This window comes from Macrotis lagotis, chromosome 3 (genome assembly GCF_037893015.1).
Source record: "Macrotis lagotis isolate mMagLag1 chromosome 3, bilby.v1.9.chrom.fasta, whole genome shotgun sequence".
NCBI classification, from domain to species: Eukaryota; Metazoa; Chordata; class Mammalia; order Peramelemorphia; family Peramelidae; genus Macrotis; species Macrotis lagotis.
The window spans coordinates 233,180,253-233,201,028 of record NC_133660.1 but is presented as its reverse complement, the minus strand read 5'-3'; the positions used below and the strand labels follow the sequence as shown (position 1 = coordinate 233,201,028).

Below are 20,776 nucleotides of genomic sequence, written 5' to 3'. Positions count from 1 at the left end.
TCTGTCTTTTATGTCCTTCGGGTAGATACCAAGCAGTGGGATCTCTGAGTGAAAGGATATGAAAGATTTATTGATTATTAATTATCTATGACATCTGTGCCTCCGGCCAAATCACAAACAAAAACATATCTTGGATAAACATCAAACTCGTCTAAAGTGTTGTTTGATATAAAGATTCTTCTCTTTTAATCCATGCCTACATTACTGCAGAATAGAAATTTTAGATTGTAGTCAATGGCTTGAAGGTATCTAGATCATGCTCAAAAGGTTCAGTTAAACCAGGCTTTCCTTTCCTAAGATACCTCCACTGGGGAGAATTTGAACTGGAGATACTCTGAAATCTCTGGTTGGACAAGGAGTTCATTCATCTATTCACTCAAAATGTATAGAATATCTATGAATAAAGTTCTGGAAGTTCAGTGGGTGGGAGGAAGTTGAGGTGGTTACAAAAATGTATTGGGTCACTTCTTGCCTTTAGAATCTAATAGGAGAGAGAAAGGTCAAACCTTGAAAGTTGAGAGAAATAGTTTTGAAGTGTGACTTTCATTAGGCAGAGATACAGAGAGGATATTCTAGGAGAAGACTGAAACAGGATGGTTAGAATGAGAACAGAGAGAAGATGTGGTAAAGTTGCTGAAGAAGGAATTTTCAGGACTTGAAACCCAAATGGATATGAATTGGGGAGAGGAATGCCCTAGAGGTGACTGATGCCCCTAGAGGAATCTTAATGGATGGGAGAAAGACAGTGTCATTGACTTTAATCAGGAAATCAGGAGGAAGAGCTGGCTAGGCAAGGAAGTTGAAAAGTTTGCTTTTAGATATATAGGTCAAGGTCCCATGGTCATAGGATAACAGATTTGGAAATAGAATCTTAGAGGTCATCTAACTCATACCTCCTCATGGTTTGGAAAAAAAAGGAAAGTAAGAGTTAAAATGTCGGTTTGTAAATACACTCTATAATATACTTAGATGCATACATGCCATCTCTCCTAAAAGAATACCTTGAAATCAGACACTTATATAGATTCAAAGATTTCAAGTTAGAAGGTCATATAAATTCAAATACATTTTGCAGAGGTCCAGAAGTTAAAAGACTTGCTCAAGGTCACAAAGATAATAAGAAGCAGAGCTAGAATTTGAACCCAGGTCCTCTGACTCCAAGTAGGGCATCCAATATTTTTCAAAAAACATAGCTAGAGAAAATAGTTGGATCCCAAGAGTTCTATACTGTCCCCCTCTCTCCTCCAAGACTTCATGCACTTCAACTATAGATCTGGAAGTTGGATAAACCTGCTTACTATTTAAATCTGCCTTACAAGTCATTATCTAGGAAGAGAAGAGGAAAAATGTGGAAAATTCCAACAGAAACTGTTACCAGGAGATGGCCAATCACAGAGCTCACAGCTGACTGGCAACCAGGAGGAATAGTCTCCTATCAGGCTCCTGTGAAGAGGACAAACATTTTCCTCTCCTCCCCAGTAGTGACCAATTTCAGGGGCCAAAGTTTTATTACAGAAGCCTCTCAGCTGCAATTTTGCTTTTAGTAATTTTACTGGAACCAAGAGTCCTCCAGGTATTTCAGAAAAATGCCTTGTTTCTAAGTTTCTATTCCTTAAGAGAAAATAAAAACAACCCAACCACTAGGAAGCATCTTTTTCTAAATCTTAGATGGCAATTAACAGAGGCAGGTGATCATGAACCACAGAGGGATACAGGAAGAGGAACATGCAATGCCCACCACTGAACTGCCATCAGAGATACAGAAAGAAAAACTACTGTTTTCAGATGTACCTATAGGTGGTAAGAGAGCAGACTAGCTCAAGGCTATTATGTGGCAGAAAACAGAGCCTTCTTCACTGCCCAGGATCACGTGCAAACTAATTAAACAGAATAAACTAATGAGTAGGCAGTCATCTTTAAACATTTGGTTCTGATAAGAGTGGGGACTGCAACTGTTCTTAATACATTAAAATTTTTTAAACAAAAATGAAATTCTATTTAGTGAAAAGAAAAATGTGTATATGCATATATGTATGTATTTCCCTCACATCTATATATAGATATATATAAATTATGGATATATCTAAATATACACATGTATGTATATGTAATGCTTGTATACGTGCATATGCTTTTATGTATTACCTTCTTACATATATTTACTTAAACCTTGCATTGAGATGGTATTTGTAGTCAAAGTACCAATCAACTGTTCAAAAACAAGCCCCCTGGCCAACACAACAGGACACGTGTCTGCATTATCCAGTTGCTGCCGATTGCTTCCAAATAAAGGTTAGCCTCTGTTCTTACACACAGCTGCTTCTTTTGTTATGTTATTGTCTCCAAATGGGTTGTCTCTGATAATACACACACCATCCTCTAAAGGCTTCAGGACAAAAAGTTGGAACAAATAACTTGATTTGGATTCAGTGCATTGCTCAGAGAACTGACCAAGAGTGGCATCCAAAGCCTAACTCTGTGTATGAGAATGAGCCTACAATGAAGGCTATCACTAAAAGGATAGGAAGGGGAAGGAGCAGTCATTAACATAAGAAGGAAAGCCGTGCAGCCACACTGAAGGGGGCGTAGGAGGAAGTAGGTGTAGCTACAGTACCAGAAAAGACACTGTCCATCCTTTTTTAGTTGAGCCTGAGCCATAGGAAGTATGTTGCTGGTCACTGATCTGTAAGGTTGACCCATAGGTCTGTAGTCAATGAGGATGGAAGAAAGAAGAGAGTTGTGAAGTAAGATTTTTGGTACAATAAACAAGTGTCAGGGACCTTCCTTTTTCTGTGTTCAGATCAGTATCACTAAAAAAGGGATTCATTGATCCATTCTCTACAACATCTCTCATCCATTTCCTTCTGTCCACCTTGATCTTAGTTCAGGCCCTCATCCCTTCTCTCTTAATTCAAGTCCCCATCTCCAGTTTCTACCTTCTCTAATCCATCCTATACATGGTTGCCAAACTGATAATACTAAAGTGTCAGGCTGACCATGCCACCCTTCTGCTCAAGAAACTTCAATGTATCCCTACTGTCTCTAGGATAAAATAAAGTTCTGCATTTGCCATTGAAAGTCCTTCACAATTTGCATCTAGCCTATCTCTCTAGGTTTTTTTTTTTTTGCACATTGCTCCCCCTTCACACACTATGATGACATCACATCTCTGTCTTCATGACTTTTTAAATTTTTTTATTTAACAAAAATCTATTTTCTCACCCTCCTACCCCACCTTTGAAAAAGAAAAAGAAAATCTTTGACAGGTTTATTAGATAATTATTAGAATTAACAGAAATCTTTAACAGATATGTATAGCAAAGCAAAACAAATGCCCTGATTGATTATATCCAAATATATATTTATCATATTATATTATATATTGTTTTATATTTATTATATTACATTTATATAAATATATATGCTTCAATCTATACCATCAGGAGATGGATAACATGCTCTCCATGCCTCTGTACAAGCTCTGGACATCTTGAATGCCCTCACTCCTCACTTCTGCCCCAGAAAATTTCTGACTTTCTTCCAGGTTCAGTTCAAAGAAGACCCCTGCTGATCCCCAAGTTGTCATAACCTTCTCCCCCCCCATCTCTATATTACTCTGCAATTAATTTAAATTTTGATTTTACTTATCTGTGAAAATGTCCTATCCCCAAGGGAATGTGAACTCCTTGAATATAAGGACTGTTTCATTTTTGTGAATTAATAACTGCTTATTGAATGAATGAATGAAAAAAATAAGGGAAATTATCTTTTTCTAGCACACAATCCTGAGATTACGGTTTTGTCCCTATGTTTTCTTGTTCAAAAATAACTCATCAAAATATCCTGTGCTTAGCCAACCATTTAAAATCAACTTGACTACAGCATGAGGAATCTAAGGTACAAATTATATACAAGTATTTGTAGGCAGCATAGTTTTTGTCAAGCTTGGCTTGATTTCATTTTAAATCTGGTTCCTCTCCTGAATCTCTAAAGCCTCAGACCTTAAGAAAAGCCATGTGTTAGATTCCAGAATTGATAGACCCCCAGATTCCAGTAAAGAAAACCTGTCTGTGATGACCAAATCTCTGAGCTTGGTCCTTGATTCTGCCAAAAGAATTTTTGACCTCATTTCTCCCTGAGTGCCCATGCTTCATTCTACCAACTCAGTCAAGGTCAACTTCTGCCAAGTTGCTGCTCTTCTGGCAATCTTGCTCTCATACCAGCCCCATCTGTGTTGCTTGGCTTTCCCTCTTGGCTCTCTTCATCCTCCAAGCGTATCTTGTCCCAAGAAGTCTGTGACTATCATCCCTATTTCCCAGCAGTCAACTTTTAACTAACAAATTCTTATTTTCAAACATCAATATTTATTTCACTTTTAGAGGTCTACCTCATGCAAAGCTCTTTGTTATATACTGGAGATACCCAGATAAAAATGAAAATGTCTCTGTAATGATGGAGGTTCTATTTTATGGCAAATATACAACATATACACAAATAAGTACATAAAAGTTATATGAAGAAGGAGCATATACATTATAATAACTGCTGCTTTTCAGTTTTTTCCAGTCATTTGACTTCATGATTCCATTTAGGGTTTTCTTGGCAAAGATACTGGAGTAGTTCTCCTTTTCCTTCTCCGGTGCATTTTAGAAATAGGAACCTTAGGCAAACAGGATTGAGTGTCTTTCCCAAAGTCACACAACTAGTGTTTGAGGTTGGGTTTGAATTCAGCTCTTCCTGACTCCAGGTCCTGTGTTCTATTCACTATACCACTTAAGTACCCACAATAAAGCTGAAGGTTAAAATATAACAAGGAAGATTTCATGTTTCAAGACTAGCCTTGAAGAAAAATAAATATTCTTTGGGGCAGAAATAGGGAGGGAATGCATTATAGACAAACAAATGGAGATGGGAGTGGAATGTCAAGATTGGAGAATAGGTTCAATTTCACTGAAATAGATAATTAATATAGAATATGTCTGAAAAGTTGTTCAGAAATCAGATTATTATAGATATAATAGATTATCACTATATAATTATATATATGGTTCTGTATATGATTATATAATTTACAAGTTGGAGGGCCAAGTTGGAGAGTTTCCATTTAATATTGTGGGAATTTCTAATAGTATCTACTTCCCAAAGTTATTATAAAGATAAAATGAGACATATTTGTAAAGCATTTCCCAAATCCTAAAGCACTGATGCTAAAAATAAAAATTAAAAAGTCAAAATAATCCCCTCAATCCTAGAGGCACTAGGGAGCCACTGAAAGTCTTATGAGTGAGAGAATAATCTAATTGAGCACAAAGTTTTAAAGATGAATTTGACATCTGTATGGAAGATGGAAAGACGATAGGAGAGAAGCATGGAGACTAACAAGACAGTTCTTATGGCAGTCTAGATGAAAGACAATAAGAGTTCAAACTAGGATAGTGATGGTGAGAGTAGAGAGAAGGGTACAGTCACAGGACACTTGAGGAAGTAGACTCTCTACAGTTTAGCAACTGGTTAGCTATGGAAAGTAAAGAAAAAGACAGAACCAAGGATGATTTTAAGGTTATGAACGTAGATAACTGAAAGAATAGTTATGGAAAGTAGGGAAAAGGATAGAGGCAAGGATGACTCAAAGGTTATGAACTTGGGTAACTGAAAGGATGGTAGTGTTCTCAACAGAAATAAAGAATTTGGAGGAGAATTGGATTTGGGGATAGAAGAAGATGAGTTACAGAAAATATCCATGAGAAAGAGTAGAACAACTTGAGGACAAGTCCAGGTCTCCAGGAGAAAATCATAATCTCAGAATTAAAAGGAAAACCAAAGATCATGTTTGTGTGAGAACTGACAGTTCCATTAAGGAATTTTATTTTATTTTTGTAGCTGCTGGCCTCATAGCAAAGACCCCATGAAGTCTGTATGATAGAGATAAGGACCTTGCAGGGCAAAGGTATACAGGACCAAAAGGGCCCAACAGACACTTGTTAAGGATGGAAAGAATAACCTGTGATCACATGCTACAGCCCAAACACTGTCCAGTCTCCTGTAAAATAGGCCACAAACTGGGATCAATCCAGTTTGGCCCAACTCTACTCTGCTATTGTAAACTGTGTAAGGTGGAGCTCCTTTGCAAATGTTTCATTCCTCATGACTGATTGTCACTGTCAGGGATGAAGTCATTACACTTTGATGTTTATTACATAAACTTGGTCATATTCCTTAACTTCCCTGGACCTCAGTTTCCCCATCTGTAAAATAAGTGAAAAAAGAATAGAAAACATCTTAGGTCTCTTGCAGATATAAATTTTTAATTTGTGGTGCTAATCCCTGTGAACCAAATATCTGAAACCAAATAAAGTGAAATTACAACAGCCATAAAATTGAGGAGTAACTATTCAGGGAAGAAAGGGAATAAGCATTTATAAAATCCCCATATGTGCTGGTCCTATGCTAATCACTTTACAAATATTATCTCCTTTGATCTTCACTACCCTTTAGGAGGGGGGTGAAGAGAGTTCTTGTGATGATTGGCCAGAATTCTGAAGGCTCAAAAGAAATTGCTTTCCATCCTTAGCATCATCACAGTTTTTTCATAAAACTAGAATCTTATACAAAATGCATAAGGCATCAATTCAATTAAATCTCTTCCTGCTCAAATAGCTCATAGCATTTTGTTGGGCTTTTTCTTCCACATCTACTTTTCTCCCCTTGTATCTTATTTCTCTGAATAATTTTTCTTCTGTTATTAGATGATAGGCTTCCTAAGAGGAGGTTCTACTTCCTATGTATCTTTGATCTCTGACATCTAGTATACTGCTGTGCAAATAGTAAGTTAAAAGATCATAGACTTAGAATGGGACAGAACTTCAAGGATTCTTTCTGTAGATGAGGAAACTGAATTCTTTATTATTATTTATTATCATTGTTAATAAGCATATTTGTATCATATAATAAATAAAATATAATTGTTAAAGTTATTAATAATAACAAACCTAGCATTTATAGAGTATTAAAGCTCTTTACAAGTGTCATTTCATTTTATCTTCACAACAACCCTTAGAAGTTGGTGACATAATATTATCCCCATTTTACAAATCACAAAACAAACTGAAAAGGATAGGGAAGGGATGGGGCAGGGATAGAAATAGGGATAAAGATAGGGATGTGGTTAAGGTTTGGGTTAGTGATGGGAATGGGGCCAGGGCTAGGGCCAGAAATAGGAATGGGTATAGGGATAGAGTTAGGGATAAGAATAAGGATAGGGTTAGGGACAGAATTAGAGGTATGGATAAGAATGGAGATGGGAAAAGGGATTGGATTGGGGTTAGGTGTGGGGATAGGAATAGGAGTGGGGATAGAGTTAAGCTAAAGTATAAGAATGGAAATGGGGATAGAGATGGTGTTAGGGATAAAGACAGGGGTAAGTATAGACCTATTATTTCTTTGAGTAGGATGTAGATTGGCAACTTCCAGTCAGTCTGTGTCAGAGATGGAGCTTGAAGTTATATCTTACTGAATGTAATTCCAATTATACTACATCAAACCATGGGCTAGTAGCAATACATACATTTTAGAGAAATGGTGGCTAGAGCAGAGCAAAGACAAAACACAACATATCTTTTCCTGGTCTTGCTAAGTCTACTAGTTCTGCCTGAATCACCTGTAAGGTAGATATTCAATTTCCTAGATCATATTCTCCTAGGTATAGCCTTGAAATTATTTTTTGATCATCTTTTTTTCCTTCTGGGGCTTATATGGAATGAAAAGGAAATTAATCAAGGAAAATGTTAAATATGATCCTAAAGAAATTCATTTTTTTGCTGACTTTCCTTTTCTTTTGTTAAACAATGGTACTTCTAATAAACAGTCTTCATGGACAATTAGGCTCCCTCCCCAAATCAAAGATGGGTCAGAGAGATTAGGAAAAAGTTTTGTGGCATCATGAAAGCATACTGGACTGGTAGTGAGAATGCCAAGTTTTGAATTCTGGCCCTGAATTTATTAACTGAGTGGCCTTGAACAAGTCACAATTTTGAGTCTGTTTCCTCATTTCAAAATGGGGATAACACACTACCCAGAATATATGATTGATCGATGAAAACACTTTATTAACCTTAAGTTGCTACTAAGAGCTTCTTTTGATAAATGCCATTATCTTCAAATCAATTACCAATGTGCTGGATTTCAAAAACTAGTTCCTGACTTAGTTTTTCAGGACCATTTCCACATAGAAGTATGAGATTCATTCCACATAGTATGAGATTCATTATCCCCATCTTATAAATGATTGGGAACTAAGACCCTGAAAGGTTAAGTGACTTGCCCAGAGCTACCCAGCTAATGCATGCCTGGATCCAGATCCAAACCTCCATATTTCCTGCCTCTTTCTTTCTGCTACATCATACTAGGAGTAGGAGAAGAGAGGGAGACTGGGAAAGGTGTCTTTCAAATAATCAATCCATCAATCAATAAACATGTATCAAGGGTCTACTATAAGTCACAATTTTAAGTGAAAAGGATACAAAAAAAAGACTGTACCTACATTTTAACATAGAAAACAAAATACAAACAAATATATACAAAGAAAACTATTTTCAGGATTCATAGGAAATAACAATGGGAAAGCACTAAAATTGGGGGGTAGGGAAGGTTTTCTCTAGAAGGTCAGATTTTAGTTGAGATTTCAAGAAGTCGGGCAGGACAATGACTGGAGCAGAGGAAGGACAGCATTCCAGACATGGAGGACATGCTCCAAGAGAGAATGCCCAGAGCCGAAAGATGGAATGTTTTCTTCTTGCAAAATAGAGAACTTGGACTGAGACCTGAATAAAACAAGGGAAGTTAGGCAGTGCCTTTCAGGGGGTGTGCTCACAAGACCAGTGAAAAGATACAGTCAGGATATGAAGCGTATGTGTGAAGGACAGACAGCAAAACAAGTGGGTGATGCTGAAGGGTAAAGTACATAAGAGTTAAGTGTGAGAAGACTACAGAGATAGGAAGGAGTCAGGCTCAGAAGAACTTTAAATGCCAGAGAGGATTTGTTATTTGATCCTGGAGAACAAATGGAGCCACTGGAGACCACTCAACAGTAGAGTACCTTGATCAGATGGAGTACACTTGAGGAAAAATCTTTGTGGTAGCTGAGGACAGGAGGAAATGGTGAAAGATCTAAGATAGGGAGAGCCAAAAAGAAGATTAATTCAATGGGACAGGAAGAAGGTAATGAGAGTCTGCCACCCCAAGGAAAGATGATGGTTCCTCATCAGTAATAGAGAAGTCAGGATACAAAAAGAGGCAAAAAAGACTGTCCTGGTTTGTTCAAAAGCACAGAGTGAGGAAAGGAGGACCACATTCAAAGATCACCTAACACATACAGTCCTGAAGGGAAATAGTATGAAACATGGAAAGGTAAGGGGGAATATCTGAATTTTACAGTGAAGACATACCAAGAACAATAAAAGTCATATAGAGTGGCAAAGAGCTTACTGGGTGGTGCTTTGACACCTTACTGTAAGTCCCATTTTATTTTAACAAAGTAATTCTTTTCAATTTAAAAAAAAGCCATTTTTCTTGGACAGTAACTCCATTAGCTCAATTTCAACTTGAGTCTAACATTTCAACCCCAACAGAATTCCATCTCCAGTCCCCTGCAAGATGCTAAATTCTGAGAAAGGGAATAATGATTCTGGACTGAGTCAGCATATTTCCCATTGAGGTGTTTGGAGGTCTTGCAGGTCAACAAAGGAAAGGCACAACTGTTCAATTATCAGCTGGCCTAAAATAGTTAGATTTCTATCATCTTTCCCCTATAAATGGAAGTTCCAACAGTTCTCAGTGCTTGGGTGATTGCAAATTTGATAGCTTTGTTCCAATCCACTCCTGTTTTCCATTGATTTTCCTCTCATTTTAGTCTGCATCGATCGGTTCTTCACTTCTCTGTATGCCTCCAAATGGCAAATGCAGGAAGAAAAATTGTATGCTTTGGATTTGATCTGCTCCTTTTTGTCCCAGAGTTAAAGCATAACTGCCCTAGGGTTGTATTTTTGCTTTCAAATTCAACATGTCCCAAACAACATTATTTCTCTTTCCTCCAAAACTTCCTTTTGACTTCCCACTTTCTGTTGCCAGCACTACCATCCTCTCAGTTACCCAGAAACTCTAAGAGTCATGTTTTATTTTTTCACTGAAATCTTTCACTTTCCAAATCCTGAATCTAACTCACCAGTGTCTCTAGTATTCATCTGTGTCTTTCTTTCTATCCATGCAAGGCTTTTGCCTCCTGCAATAGCTTCTTGTCAGACTCCATGACCTCAGGAATGAGTAAGCTAGAGGGAATAACAAAGAACTCAGAAAATGCAGTCAAGTATGTACCTGTTGCTGACAATGACAAACACAAATTCATCACTAAACAAAGCTTTTGGTATTTTCAATGACTAAGAACTCAGGAAGTTTGTAATCTGACCCAATAAATAAGACTGTTTTAGGGACAGAAACAGTACACAGGTCAAGACTGAGAAAGTCATAAAGCACAAGAGAAACTTTAATTCATATTATTCTAGAATGATATCTTGACTAACTTTCCATCTCTCCAAAAGAAATATCTAATACTGCTCTTTCGGTTTTTGCATCATGTAGAATGACAATAACAGTCATTCTTGTCTTTCTTCTCTCCCCTCCAATGCAACCTTCATATTTCTGCCATATTAATCTACTGATGCAAAGAACCAATCATTCCCTTCATGAAAGTGTCAATGATTACCTGCCACATAAAGTAAACTTATCCTGGCATTCTAGGCCTTCCACAATCTGGATTCATTCTTCTCTTTCTAGTTTCATCTCATACAATTCCCCACCCCCCCCATGAAATTTAATCTCCCATTACACTGGATTGTTCTCTGGAAAAATCTTGCTTTCTCTCACCCGTGTCTTTGTTGACACAATTCCTTGTGTTTAGAATGTCTGTCCTCCTCCTCTTCAGCCCTTCCTCTAATCATTACCTGTTGATATCCTACCCAGATCTTCACAATCCAGTTGCTACTTCAAGAAGTCTTCTCAGGTCTCCAAATCAGATATGATTTTCCCCTCTTTATCCCTTGCTTAACACTCTGCTTGTACCCTTTGAATATACATGGTCAGTTTTGTTTTCTAGATTATACATTCGAGCATATGCAATTATGCCTCCTCCTAATCTAAGGTCCACAAGTCTGGGATTGCCATTCACCTTTGTATCTCCCACTGCATGAAAAGGGGGGGGGGGGAATCTGCACATAGAAAATGTTTTATCAATGGTTGTTTAATTGAATGAAATAGAACTGCACCAAGATAAAGAACATAGAAAGAAATAGTACTACATACACCAAAAAACCTATTTTCTATGACTCCTTGATCTTCCCTGTTACAGTTAAGCCAAAGTTACTTAAGAGATGGGATCTGGGAAGGTACCATCATACCAACATTCCAATTAGAACCCAGGAGCTGATTTATTTTGCACAAACTTCTGTCTGATTCATTTTCTGCCAACCATCTTTCAGCAAACTCCTGCTCCTCAATTCCTATAATGTAGAATATTTGTCTAAGCAAAAATACCTTCCTTCCCCATATTCTTGTCATTGCCCATCCCAGGCCTACCCTTTATACAAATTCTTCCTCTGTGCAAACCAAGAAGGTAACTAAATCTTGTTTTACATTAGTAAGATAATGACTTCTTTTATAAGGAATAAAGAAGTGAGAGCCCCCTCTAAAGTTTGTTCTTACTATGTATCATCTTTAGCATTGTGTTCAGTATTTGGCACCATAGTTTAAGAAGGACATTGATAAGATGGAAGGTAGTCAGAGTGGTGAAGGGTTTGGAGTCCTTGACATATGAGAATTGGTTGAAGAAACTGTAAAGAAGAGGAAATTCAGGTTGGAATAGCTAACATAGAGTATTTCAAGGAATAGCATGTGGAAGAAGGAATAGAGTTATATTATTGGGTCCAGAGAGAAGAACTAGGAGTAATGGATGAAAGCAAATTTAGCAAGGAAGCAATTTTAAATTGCATGTTAGGAAACTTTCCAATAATTAGAACTATCCAAAAGTGGAATCGGCTTCTTTGGGAGGAGATAGGTTTCTGCTCCTGGGTCATTTACAAAAATATTGGATAACCCTTCCTTAGGTTTGCTTTAGCACAAATATAGGAATTTTCTTTGGATAAGAGTTGGACTGAAGATGGTCCCTTTAAAACTGAGATACTGCAAATCCCACCTTTTGTAGTTGATTTCTTTCCTTCCTTACAGCTTCTTCCTTCTCCTGGCACTAAATGAGCCTAGAAAATAAGGTGAGCCTTCATAGTATAAACCATTTTCTTGAAATATCTGAAATGTCTGACAATAGTGTTGCAACCCTCTAGGGAAATGAGTAGGGGGATTTACTCTTTAATCATCTGTGGCCCTGCAAGCTGCATGGACTTGTAACATGAGCTGTCAGTTGGGTTATTACTGCCTACAGATTTGAGCACTTATCAACAGCTATAGATGGCATCAACTAATAATGATTCAACAATTTTTGTGAAAGGGAAAATTTCCAGGAAAGGTATCATGCATCTTATGCCAAATCTTTTTAAACTTCTTTACAATAACAATATAAAGAAGCCTGGATTACAAGTTATCTAAGACCCCATTAAAGGGCTAATAAGGTTTGTACACTGTCAGCATTTCATGAAAATATACCTTTTTTCCCAAGATCCTGTCTTGTTGTCCTGATAAAATTCATGTTGAGAAGTCTGTTCCAAATTTTAAAGAGTCTACATATAAAACACAAAGGACCCTAGAGATCAGTGATTCTGATTGCATATTTAAACAGAATAAAGAGGGACATGTTAAAAAAAACTTACTTGACAAAAAAAATTGGAATTGTGGCTACATTTCCCACTCATAATAATTGTACATTAAGCTATTATTTAAAACATAATTTTGTGTTTTGTGACATGTTGCCTTGAAAGGAGATCACCAAAAATATGATTGTAACTATCTACAAAATCTAAAACCATGGATTTTTCCCCAAAACAGTAAGAAAACAAAACAACACCCCCCCAAAAAAAAAAAAAACTTAGACACAGGAGTAGTTCAAGAGAGTATTTTTGGAAAAACTTATACAGAAACCCTATCAAACATACTAATCACTGGTGGTATGGAAACATAACCTAGACCTTATAATATTAAACTGCCTTATGAGTTTTTCTGTTCTCCTTCCTGACACACTATTTGTTGTAATGATGCATCTTCCTGAGATGATAAAAGTACTATCCATATAAGTATATAGGAATATGCTTTAGATGAGGGCTCCAAAGTAGACCCAATTTGTTCAGTTCATTTTTGAAGATAATTAAAAGAAAAATATTGATATTGATAGTTATGTAATTTCTATTCAGATTTTAAAAAGTATCCTGGACTTCATTTATTAAGATGACTCTAAGATACAAGTTAGAATTTTGAAAACTTTAGAATATTTTTGAAAATATATTTTTATTTATTTCTAATATTTTTTTATGTTTATTTGACTTTACATTTCAAAGTGATGAAGTAGTGATACCTCATATGGGTCCATGAATTTTGTAATACATTTATAATCAAACTATTACTCAAAGAAAATGTTTGTTCAGACTCCTATTTGGATCTAGGGGCAATCCTAGTATAGATGGCTTCATTTTTTTTTAGTGAATATCTTCAGTACCTATGATATAATAGGTACTTAATAAGTGTTTGTTGATTGGTTATCCAGATAATTGTTGCTACCATCTACAGCAGTATTGCTAGGACATTTGACCTTCAATATACTCGCATAACAAAATTCTTTAGGTAAAATTCCCAATAATTTTTAATAGTATGAAAGGGTTCCAAGACTAAAAAGTTTGAGAACTACTGAAAGTTGACCTCTGAGTCACGAAGTCCTGAGTTCAAAGCCTAACTATGACACATACTGGCTATATCACTCTGTGCAGGTCTCTTAATTTCTCAGTGCTCTAGACAACTCTCTAAAAAAATGTGAACTGCATTTGTTGAAGGAAATCTCATTAGAGAGTTCCTTATTTTAATGAAATCACAAGTTTAAACTATATTCCCCAACCGACATCTGTACATAATAGAATAGCCTAATAATAGAATCTCAAAGCTTGGAAGAGACCTAAAATGGCATGTAATATATAATTTGCATCAAAACAGGAATACCTTCTGAAGCTTTCTCAATAAATAGTAATTTACCATGTATGATAAGACTTCTAGAAACGGAGAACTCACTACCTTACAAAGCAGCCAAATCCACTTTTTAATATCTCTGATTCTTAATTCAAATATTTCCTTGAGTTGAAATTTTCCTTTTCTGTTTCCATTCATTTCTCCTATTTCTACCCTCTGTAGCCAATCAAAATAGTTTAATTCCTGAACACAGATGATGCCTGATGATACCTGAAGACAGCTAACATGTCTTTTCCCTAAGTCATCTTTTCCCCAGGTCCTTCACCAGTCCTCATATTTCTTGGTTTCCTGGTTATCTTCCTCTGGATGCTCTCTGACTTGTCAATAACTTTCTCAAACATGTTTCCTGAACTGGAAACTCAAATCCACACATTGTCTAACCAAGAACAGACCACACATAGCCATTTCCAATGGTCCTGATCTATATCCCTCCCTCACTTAAATCTACTTTACCTCTATGTCATGGCATCACTTCTCTGATGTCATGGTCCTCTTTGAGACCTAATGACAATCAATAATAAAAACAGCACTCAAGGGGCGGCTAGGTGGCACAGTGGATAGAGCACCGGCCTTGGAGTCAGGAGTACCTGAGTTCAAATCCAGCCTCAGACACTTAATAATTACCTAGCTGTGTGGCCTTGGGCAAGCCACTTAACCCCATTGCCTTGAAAAAAAATCTTAAAAAAAAACAGCATTCAAAATAAGTCCAGATCAGTTACCTGAACTTAACTCAAGGAATTGAGATTTGAATCATATGCCAAATGCATAGGATAATGAGCTACAGGCTGTTTTCATTAAAAAGGAAATTTTCAGTGAATGGGGTTCACTTACCATTAACTTTTTAGACTTTTTTCACTATTTGGGTCTTTGACTCTACTTAGTTAACTTCCATTAAATGGAAATTAGTCAAGCCAGACAAGTCAGCAATCTTCTCCAGAGTCCCTGGACTTTCTCCATCAAGCCCTCACCAGGGTACCTTCTCCCCAATCCCCTTGCCTTTTCAATTTCATTTTAGGTTTTTTTTCAGGAGGCTAGGTGGTGCAGTGGATAGAGCACTGGCCCTAGAGTCAGGAGGACCTGAGTTCAAATCAGACCTCAGACACTTAATAATTACCTAGCTGTGTGGCCTTGGACAAGCCACTGAACCCCATTACCTTGCAAAAAAAAAAAAGTATATCATTTTAGGTTTTATCTTTTTCTTTTAGACTGTAAGCTCTCTTAGGGTAAGGATGCTATATTTCTTTCAGCTTGTATTTGTTTTCCTAGTTCTTAGCATAATGTGTGATACAGATTATGTATTTCATAAATATTTATTGATTTGACAAAACTAAAAAGATTATTTGAGCAAAACATTGGCATTCAATATACAGAGAAATATAACTCCAGCCACAGGATCACAAAATTATGTGTTCCAAACTAAAATACACCATAGAGACCAATTAGTTCAACTCCCTCATTTACTCGATCAGTCTATAGACAATTCATTCTGAATGTTTCTTTATCTGGTATATTAATAAAACGTAATAGGATACATGGTAAATATAAGGCTTTCAACCTCTCTTGATTATCAGAGAATAGTACAGTTCAAACAAGCTGTAGCAACCCTCAAACAGTTCAGATCACGAAACTCAGCAAATATTAGCTTAAACAGTTTCCCAGATGGTGGCTCAGACAGAATTTGACCCAATTACAGTTTCAGGAGAAGAGATTCTGTCTGTGTAATTGATCTTAAATGTACCTCTCTTTAGTTCCTTCTTCAGATATTCACGATCCAACCATCCTTGGGTGAGACCCAACGCTAATACATGTTTTTTAAAATGGACACAAATTGGATGCATTGATTTGATGGGAAACTTAGGAATACTGAAATATGAAGAAAAATAACTATTATTGGGGAATGAATGAATGAACAATCTTGGATTGGGAATGTAATAGATACATTTTATGCAGAAAGATAAGATGACTATGAGGAATTCAAAGAAACAGGAAAATTTATCTGAATGGACCCAAGTTAAACCAGTAAAACTAAAAGAACAACATATAAATTACAACAGAAATGGAAGCTAAATGATTATTAGGGGCAAGTCAAACTCTGAACAAAGGAAAAAGCAACAGTGATCCTGGAAACTACATAATGATATCTACAGAATTCCATAAATTGTCAGAAAAGGACACTGTTTTTCTTTATTTTTTTCTTTGTTACAAGGAAGAGTTCAATTTAAGAATGGGGGAGATGTTTATGAAGCAGCAGTAGCAACAGCAGTAGCAGTAGTAGTAGAACAGGAAGAATAAGAAAAACAAGGAGTAGCAGTAGAAATAATAGAAGTAGTAGTAGTAGTAGTATGAATGATTAGTACTTTATGATTTGTAAATCACTTTTACATGTATTATCTAATTTGATCCTCACAGTAAATGTTAGATGCTCATCATTTCTCTAGTGAGGGAAATGGGGCTTGTAGAAAACAAGGAACTTGGGGACAGCTAGGTGGCACGGTGGATAGCCAGCCCTGAGTCAGGAGTACCTGAGTTCAAAGCCAGCCTCAGATGCTTAATAATGACCTAGCTGTGTGGCCTTGGGCAAGCCACTTAACCCCATTGCCTTGCAAAAACTTAGGGAAAAAAAAGAAAGAAAACAAGGAACTTGCCCAGAATTAAATGCGAAAGAAAATGTTTAAGGTAAAATTTGATCTAAGGTTTTCCTGAATCTACGTCTGGCATTCTAGCCATTTCACCACTTAGCTGTTTTTCAGAGCAAAATGTAAGGTAAAATTAAAAGACAATAATACAATTTACTTTTTAATTGTAATTTTATTTTGTTATTTAAAAAATAAAAACCAAACCACCTCACTCCTCTCAGACTGGTCAATATGACCAGAAAGGAAAATGATCAGTGTTGGAAGGGATGCATTGTTAGTGGAGCTGTGAACTCATCCAGCCTTTCTGGAGAGCACCCAAATGGCAATAAAAATGTGCATACCCTTTGATCCAGCAATACCACTACTGGGTCTATACCCTGAAGAGATGATGAAAAAGGGTAAAAATATCACTTGTACAAAAATATTCATAGCAGCCCTGTTTGTGGTGGTAAAGAACTGGAAACTGAGTAATTGTCCATTAATTGGGGAATGGCTGAACAAACTGTGGTATATGTATGTTATAGAACACTATTGTTCTATCAGAAACCAAGAGGGATGGGAATTCAAAGAAGCCTGGAAGGATTTACATGAACTGATACTGGGCCAGATAAGCAGAACCAGAAGAACATTTTATACCCTAACAGCAACATGGGGGTGATGATCAACCATAATGGTCTTGCTCATTTCATCATTGCAACAATCAGTGACAATTTTAGGGTATCTGTGATGGAGAATATCATATATATCCAAAAGAAAGAATTGTGGAGTTTAAATAAAAACCAAAAACTATTACCTTTAATTTAAATTTTTTTAAAAAAAATGTATCATATGTAATTTTGCTATCTCATATATTTTTTTCCTTAAGGATATGATTCTTCTTTCAACACATTCAATTATGATCAATGTATAGCATGGAAACAATGTAAAGACTATCAGACTGCCTTCTGGGGGTGAGAGGGAAGTAAGATTAGGGGGAATTGTAAAATTCAAAAAACAAAACAATTTTTAATAAAAAATAAAAACCAATCACCACTGATATAGTCATTTATTAAGCATTTATTAAATTCTTATTACATACAAGGACCTTTGCTATTGCTAGATATACAAAAATAAATATGACACAGGCCCAGTTTTCAATGAACCTATGGATTATAAGGGAGAATGGACAGGTATAAAGGAGGGATCCAGAAAGATACTGTGAAAAATATGAGGCAGAAGAAATCACTTTCACCTATGGTGGGAGTGGAAAACCTTCATGGAAAAAGAAGCATCTGAGTCAGGTCTTCAAAGAAATCTTCTAAAGATGGAAACAAGGAGATTAGATGGGTGGAGAAAAATCTATTTAAGGTACATAGGAACTTTGAATGAACAAAACAGCACATAAATGGGAGAGGACAGGACAAAAATAGAAAACAGAATCATCTAGCTGGGCTAGTTATGGATTATGTGAATGGAAAAAAGTTGGTAAAGAAGGCTGAAGTCAAATTTGAGAGTACTTTGAACCACCAGAGTCAGTAATTTATACTTTATTTAGTAAGCAATGGGGAGCTACAGATGGTTTTGGCATGGAAGTAACATGATTGGAAGAGTGAATTGGGAAGCTATTCTTAACACTCATATTACTATATATTATTCTCTGTTCCTTAGAGACACTGAAATAGCTAGGCATTTTGGTGAACCTCTGGTAGTTTGGTTTCCATCACTATTTGAACTTGAAAGTACATTTAAAACAACATTAATTCCTTGTATATTTATAGTGGTTCAGAGCTTTCAAATTGGTTTCCAATATATGCTCTTATTTGAGAAATAAAGCTCCATCTCTTTGAAAGTCAGTCCTTCACAATGGCTTCTAAACTAGCCAGAACCATGGGACCACAAAAATCCTATATCTTGAACAAAAATATTACATAATAATTACATTTAGAGAGTTCTAATACAAAGTGTGACCAGGACAGGGATTTTGAACTGGCAGACACTTTTGGGACCATCTAGTTAGAAACCCCTCATTGGCCAAATGGGAAACTGGGCCACAACAAGTTTAAGGAATATGGCAAAGGTTACTAATAACTCAAAGATATTTTGGAATGGAATATTTTTTATTAAAGATTTTATTTATTTTGAGTTTTACAATTTTTCCCTTAATCTTACTTCCCCCCGCCCACAGAAGGCAATTTGTCAGTCTTTACATTGTTTCCATGGTATATATTGATCCAAATTGAGTGTGATGAGAGAGAAATCATATCCCTAAGGAAGAAACAAAAAGTATAAGAGATAGCAGGATCAGACAATAAGATATCAAGGGTTTTTTTTTTTTCTAAATTTAAAGTAATAGTCCTTGGTACAATTCCACAGTTCTTTCTCTGGCTACAGATGGTATTCTCCATTGCAGACAGCCCCAAATTGTCCCTGATTGTTGCACTGATGGAATGAGTGAGTCCATCAAGATTGATCATCACCCCCATGTTGTTGTTAGGGTGTACAGTGTGTTTCTGGTTCTGCTCATCTCACTTAACATCAGTTCATGCAAATCCCTCCAGGCTTCCCTGAATTCCCATCCCTCCTGGTTTCTAATAGAACAAGTGTTCCATGACATGCATATACCACAGTTTGCTAAGCCATTCCCCAATTGAAGGACATGTACTTGGTTTCCAATTCTTTGCCACCACAAACAGGGCTGCTATGAATATTTTTGTACAAGTGATGTTTTTACCCTTTTTCATCATCTCTTCAGGGTATAGACCCAGTAGTGGTATTGCTGGATCAAAGGGTATGCACATTTTTGTTGCCCTTTGGGCTTAATTCCAAATTTCTCTCCAGAAAGGTTGGATGAGTTCACAGCTCCACCAACAATGTAATAGTGTCCCAGATTTCCCACAACCCTGGAATGGAATATTTGAAAAGAGTCAGATCTTGAAATGCTTTATAATAGTAGAACCAAGCTAAACCAAAATGGTTTTACTACCCATTCATGGTCTATATTTCAAGATAGCTAGATAGGGATTGAGATGCAAAATGGAGCCACAAGTCAATATTTCCATCAGTGCCCTCCTTAGTAGCAAGGACTTGCTGGGCCCTTCCTGGTCTTGGATGCATTTGCCCTGGAAGGTCCTTATTTCCATCATACAAGCTACTAAAATTTTTGCTATCAGACCAGAGGTTATAAAAATAAAATAAAATAACTTGCCACCACCCATATAAACTTGGTCTATGCTTATTTCTACTCTGGGATTCTGACCCTATCCTCAGGACCTAAATTTGTTCTGAGGTTGCTCTGCCCTGCATTGATTCATCCATTCAGGATGAGGGGAGAAGAGGAAAGAAAGCAAAGGTGTAGAAGGGGTAGGGGGAAATCATCTACTTTCAAAACCTATAAAAACATATCTTATAAAAAAAAAGGACCAGAATCCTAGGAATATTCAAGTTGGAAGGAAGTTTAGAGGGTTTTGCATATAAGCCAGACCCAACAGGGTCTCCTCTATTAAAAAAAAAAAAAAACAGCCCCAAGGGGTCCATAGCCCCTGTTAAATGAGCTACCATGGGAGGAGCAGTAAGTCAACCATTACTCAAGGACGGCTCTAATTGAAATCTGTCTCCTCACCCTACTCTGTTCCCATTTGTTCTTCCTAGCACTGTTGTCCAGACCGCTAGAAGATTTAATTCAATTAGACAAATATTTACAAAGAATCTCTTATGTTTAATGCAAGGAGCCAGGCAACAGAGTCGCAATGTTCCTTCATTGGCTCCCAGACAACCTGATGGTATTAACAGGAGTGGGAAAAAGGGAAAGTCAATTGGAGAAAGAGATTATTTCTCCTAGGAGGTCACTGAATCTAAGATCATAGTTTTATCACAGTTTGAAGGGACCTTAGAGGCAATCTGATCCAACCCACTGAATTTACAGTTGAAGAAAT

The 20,776-nt window shown here is 36.6% G+C and overlaps 1 protein-coding gene across 5 annotated transcripts in view; it reads right to left on the bottom strand.

The window, feature by feature from the left end:
• SERGEF (secretion regulating guanine nucleotide exchange factor) overlaps window positions 1-20,776 on the bottom strand; it is a 255,800-nt gene that overhangs the window by 162,537 nt on the left and 72,487 nt on the right. Inside the window, exon 10 of one of the 5 annotated variants that reach the window (XM_074230169.1) lies at window positions 6,958-19,109. The exons of 3 other annotated variants lie outside the window; for them this stretch is intronic. In XM_074230169.1, the coding sequence (XP_074086270.1) occupies window positions 19,041-19,109 (69 nt within the window). In that variant the 3' untranslated portion in view covers window positions 6,958-19,040. One more of the 5 variants, XM_074230168.1, reaches the window with a different exon arrangement.